The sequence below is a fragment of the Geospiza fortis genome, unplaced genomic scaffold (genome assembly GCF_000277835.1).
Source record: "Geospiza fortis unplaced genomic scaffold, GeoFor_1.0 scaffold72, whole genome shotgun sequence".
Lineage (NCBI taxonomy): Eukaryota > Metazoa > Chordata > Aves > Passeriformes > Thraupidae > Geospiza > Geospiza fortis.
In genome coordinates this window covers 220496-226333 of record NW_005054338.1, presented here as the reverse complement: position 1 = coordinate 226333, position 5838 = coordinate 220496, and the positions used below count along the sequence as shown (strand labels likewise).

The 5838-nt window shown below is 40.3% G+C and overlaps 1 protein-coding gene across 1 annotated transcript; it reads left to right on the top strand.

The window, feature by feature from the left end:
- The first annotated feature begins 209 nt into the window (after positions 1-209).
- On the top strand, positions 210-5607 carry CGGBP1 (CGG triplet repeat binding protein 1). Its single transcript, XM_031058101.1, has one exon. It carries the CDS (start codon positions 341-343, stop codon positions 875-877), a length of 537 nt encoding a protein of 178 aa, XP_030913961.1. The 5' UTR covers positions 210-340; the 3' UTR covers positions 878-5607.
- The last annotated feature ends 231 nt before the right edge of the window (positions 5608-5838 follow it).

Genomic DNA, 5838 nt, shown 5'->3' with positions numbered 1-5838 from the left:
TCTTCTTCTCATTGGTCACAGCTGTGGCCTGCTAAAGTCAGGCCTGTTCCTAATCTTTGCTAATTGGCCCAGCTGCAACTCCTTAGGGGTGAGATTACTTTCTACACTATATTTTCTTATATTCTGTCCCCCTACAGTAACCCAAATAACAAAAACCACTCCTCATAATAAACCTAAAAACCAAACCAAAAAAAGTGTTTTACTCTGACCCACAAGGAGTTTCATTCTCCCAGTTATTTGGACTTGCAGATGAAAATCCTTTCAACAGCAGTGTCACAAACATGTCTAACGTGTAACTAATGACATTTTAGGTGCCAGCAGGTGGCAGGCTGGACATTGAATGAACTCTTGTTTGTTCCCCAGCTTTGCTGCGATGGAGCGGTTCGGGGTGAAGTCGGCGCCATCGCGGAACCGCTCCAAGACCGCCCTGTACGTGACGCCCCAGGACCGCGTGACGGAGTTCGGCAGCGAGCTGCACGAGGACGGGGGGAAGCTCTTCTGCACCTCCTGCAACGTGGTGCTCAACCACGTCCGCAAGTCCGCCATCAACGACCACCTCAAGTCCAAAACGCACACCAAGAGGAAGGCGGAGTTTGAGGAGCAGAACGTCAGGAAGAAGCAAAGGACTCTGACTGCCTCCCTGCAGTGCAACAGCGCTGCCCAGACAGAGAAAAGCAGCGTGATCCAGGACTTTGTGAAAATGTGCCTGGAGGCCAACATCCCCCTGGAGAAGGCCGATCATCCCTCTGTGCGAGCCTTCCTGTCCCGCTACGTTAAGAACGGCAGCTCCATACCCAAGTCGGAGCAGCTAAGGAAAGCCTATCTGCCTGATGGCTATGACAATGAGAACCAGCTCATCAACACTGAAGACCGTTGAGAAGAGAACTGTTTTCATCCTTGTTGTGAAGTTTTACATATTGATGGTGTGGTTTATTTTTATATTCATGCATATATACAGTGTTACATATTGATTTTACAAGCTATTTTGTATTCTTGTAGAAATGACAATCTACTCCTGAACTTAGTGGTGTGCCACAGATTGTTGCTAACCCTGCTGTGGACTTCAGAGCTACGTTGATGTAGAGCTCATGAGGAATGTAGGGAGCATCCCTGGCATACACCTGATCTCTGTTCAGTCCAGCTGTAACTGAGGCTGAGAAAAAGGCACTTGAATGGAGGACCCCAGTTCACAGTGCATCTAAGAAGACGGTGTGGTAGGGATTGCTGCTCATGGCAGTGGATTGCTGTGTCCAGTATCCTGTCCCAGAGTGACCAAGAAGAGGTGCTGCACCTTTGAAATGCAAGAAGCTCTAGGATGGTTAGTTAAAATATCACTGCTCTGTTGGGGGAGGACTATTGCAACTTTCTATTCAAGCTTGGTTTATGTTTTGAAACAGGAAACATTTTTCTTCTAGAACTCTCTCTTTATGCTGTTTGGTGCAACTGTGGATGTATTCATTACCCAGCTTAACCAGCCAGTCTCTTGTACTGACCTCTCATAAGGCTGGGAGTTCTGCAGGTTTGCCATGTCTGCTTTTCTAAAATCACTGTTCCTTTGTCTTGGTTTCAAATGCCCCCTTCCATTTCAGTGCCAATATTTGAAAGCTGAGCAGACAAACCAGTAAGTGAGTGTGGTTTGCAGTGCAGCTGCTGCAAGTGAAACTTATGCTGGACCAAGTTCTTAGCAGAGATTACTGCCTTTTTCCTACTAGCAGGACTAAGCCAAATCTAAATTGGGGATGGTAGAGGCACTAAACTGAGGAGTTGGGAAGGCTTTTTCATTGTGCACAGGAGAAGAGGCTGCTCCATCTTTCCCTGAAGGTCCTTTACACATCTGGCCTTATCATCAGCCTTTCAGTCAAGGGAGGTGAAGTGATTAAAATAGTTTTTAAGGCAGTTACTGCACAGGTTCTTCAGTACTTGTAAACACAAGTAGGAAGGCAGATACACTTTGAACTTTAATGGAATTACAGACCTGGGCTGTATTTCTTACTCTGTGCCACGGCCACATCTATTGGACTGGCAGAAAGCAAAATGGGAAATTGAAGAATTTCAGTAATGTTACTCTCTCCAAAATCTAGTTAATAGTTACTAAGCTATTCCAAATGATGATGCCAAATAGTTCACTAACACAAATGTTCCATACAGGTTTGGAATGAAATGAGGGAGTGCTGTGCAAAGTGCTGGAATACAACTGACCTCTGCCTGCTCTAGATCTCCTGGAGATGCTCTGGGTTCAGACAGGTGCCAAACACCTCCTGGGAGCACAGGAATCCTCCCTCTCCATGGGTACAATGGCATAAGGATGCTTTAACTCCTGAGGGTGGAGCCAGTTGTCCAGCTTCTTTTCCCCAGCAGAGTTTCACAGCAGTTTATTTACAGCAATACCAAGGAATTGCTGAAAAGAGACAAAATAACCAGATTATTTTGGGTTTAGAGCTATTTCCCAGCTGTATCTAGAGCAGTCTCCTTTGCTGGGCTGAGAGAGACTGACATACTTAGTAACAACTATTTTTTGTGCAATTAGTCTGCAGAAATGCACTTGTGTTCCATGTCCTGCTATGAAACCTGCTGGAATAGATGGACAAAGCTAAAAAGCAGAAGGTTTCCTACCCATATGCATCAGTCCAGGGGTGCTCAGCCCACTGCTGGTCTAGGACTTCAGGCAGAAATAACAGTAGCAACTTTTTAATCTAATCCTAGAGATCAAGATATGCCTTCCTAAATATCATCATTTCTTATTGCACAAGCTTGGGTTTACCTTAAAATCCTTAACTGCCTTGGGCTAGAACTGTTTAATAAATCTTCTGAAGCCAAGTGAAAGGTAAACTGCCAATAGCCTTTTCTGTCCTGACAAGAACTGAAAGTATTTTCTCACAGCTGCTGTTTCCTTACAGTGAAACAACATCCTTGCTTTAATTTTTAATCTTTATTGAAACCTCAGCAATGCTATCTTAGAATTGAGGCAAAGGGAGAATAATGGGATATTGAGAAAAGAAAAGCAGCTAGAAAAATGGGGCAGGCAAAAGGAATTTGGGCTAGTTCACTCAGTTTTGCTAACATGGGATTTTCCAGGCTGCACCCCATAACAATTTTATATAGGATTAGATGCTGTGCGTTCTTCCCTTGACTGACAGACTGACAGACATTTTGAAAGCTTCATGGGAACATTAAATAGGCTCCTGCATAACTGGAAAAAAAAGAAGAAAAAATATCAAGTTGATTTCAAATTTACAGTGTTACATAAAAATGAAGCAATTGGCAAGTGTAATGGACTCAATTTGCAGGACACTGCTGTCTTAATAATAGCATATGTTCATTTAAAATAAAGCTACATACTTTTCAAGCTTTTTTGAAAATCAAGATGTTGATCCATTGCAACAAACAGTAATAATGGAGTAAAGCTATGAAAAATAAAGCACTTCCAGGTAATCTAGAAAGAATGAGTAAGTTTAAAATCATGAACAAAACCCAAATCATCAAGGCATTTTTAGTGAAAATATGGGTAGGTGGTTGCATTCTGTCATGAAACAGAGTTCTGCAAACACTCAAATTGAGAACATAATTTTGCCAGTATGGCTGCAGATAGATAAAATATAACTTTCTTTTAATTGCTGTTGATCTCAGGGAAGATTTACAGCAGAAGTTTTCTCATCTATCTAAACCTAAGGAATAACCAAATCCTAGTTTTGAGGCTGTGATGGAGTTGTTTTGAACAGTCTCCATGGGGGATTAATTTCTTGTGCAAGAATGTATTTCCTGTAAAGAAGAAAACTCAGAAGTAAAGGGAGGATGGTAACAGTGTCAGCTTTTCACTTTACATCCAAATGTAGGGACAAGCCCTAAGGGATACTTTCTGCCATGTGGTTTTGGGAATATATTTGAACTCTAAATGTAACAGAAAAAAAATTAAAAGAAGAAATATTTTCTTATATGACCAATGCTTAAACTAATTTATCCAAATTAGCTAAAATTACTCCCTAGTGTTTTTCTTAAAACAAAACTTGCAAAGAGTAAAACACAAACAGGAGCATTCTCTGTTGTGTGACTCCTTATGTGGACACACCATGATAGTTTCAGCTTACATGTTCTTGAAAAAACAGGAGCAAGCTTCAGAATTTTTAATCATTTTGAAGCCTGTAATTTGGCTGGTCCCATGGGAAGGTGAAGCATTCAGCATAATAAAAGGGAATCGTTTTTCAGTGGAGAGAGAAACTTGTTCTGCACAGTATGGGATATTCTCATGATAGAAAGGCTGGTTTTAGCCAGAGCCCCTTTTAGCAATTCTGTTGAACTGAAGAGTGAGATGCTCCCTGTTAGGTTTTGCAGCATAATGAGCTGATTTTCAGGAAAAAAGAAAAAAAAAGCTGGAAGTTTGGCAAGGATAATCTCTATTTATATTTACATATAAAAAGAGGCAAGGCTTACTGTTGTTGCATTCACATTGTACTCACTGCTACTTACTCTGTGTAATTTGAGTGCTTGTTGTCTTTGTACAATTTTAAAGTCGTGTCTAACTTTCAAAATATTTTTATTTTAACAAAGTTTCTCACTGTAATAGTGCTGTTAGAGTTTAGTCTCTTTTGGTCTGATGAAGATGCTTTATTTTTGTTTTGGTGGTAGGGATGTTTTGTTGATGGTGAGTGGTCACAGAAATGGTTTTATTTAAAAAAATAAGTCATGAACTTATGATTAGATACTAGAGTGCGGCTGAAGAAACCCGGGTCCTGCAGTGCCACAAGACTTCCTGTAGGAACAGTAAGACCAGAGTAAGTGATTTAAGTTTTTATATTAAAACAATACTGAAGAGAAATACTTTACATTGTAAAGTTTTCACTTGGTAATGAAAAAATGGTCTCTTTAAAAAAAAATAAACGTATTCCTTTTTTTATAGAATTTATGCATAATCTCTTATTTTACCAGTCAAGTGGATTAAGAACTTGTGGTAGTTCCCATAGAGTGGTGTAATATAAGACACAAGAAATGGATGGGGACAGGAAAATTTAAGGAGCTGCTGCTGTAGCCTAAGGTAACATCATATATTGAAGCATTTGGTTGATTTACCTGTACAATGACACTGAAGTCTGTTTCAGGACTGGTTACACAAAACCTCTGCTTCCTGTCACTCCTGATTTTCTTCATGGTGACAGAAATTCCCTAATGATACCTTCTGCTCCAAGTGAATACCAGGTGGAATGATTGTACATTTTGACACTGCAGTAAACCATTTGTAGTACAGGATCTTGCAGCTACCCGAGGCCTCAGATCTTTTCAGGGAGGGCTTCTGCAATGTGGAAGAATCCAAAAAGGTCACAGTTTGATCCCTCTCCCTTGGGGACTTCATGAAAATTGAGCAAATAACATCAACCCATCAAAAATTATCATCAAGTGTGGGTTTGATTGTTTACACATTTCTTTTCCTGAATTCTGACCTGTCTTGACATCTCAGGATGGATTAATGATAAATTCAGGCAACCTCTTGACTGATGAATTTATGAACCATCATTTTCTCATTTTCAGTCATTTCCAGGTCACAGCACATTAAGATCAAGTGCTTTTTTTGTGAAATGGAAAAGCAGAATAGAAATAAACATACCCTTTGTAAAATTTTCTTGTGTGGACAATTTATGTATGAAACAGCACATGTACACTTGCAAAATCAGAGTATTAGTCAGGATTTCTGTGGAAGCTGATGCAGAACCAGGTGAAGCAAATATTTAAAGTTTAGTAATTAGGCCATGCTAAATTCTGATGGTGACATTTTACCTTTTTAACTGAATCAAGACAGTTCAATCCATATCCAGGATGCAGCAGGATCAAGTACACACAGCTTTCAGG

What these genes read in the sequence shown, in the direction of transcription:
- CGGBP1 (XM_031058101.1), top strand. Translation starts at nt 341, where the DNA reads ATGAACTCTTGTTTGTTCCCCAGCTTTGCTGCGATGGAGCGGTTCGGG.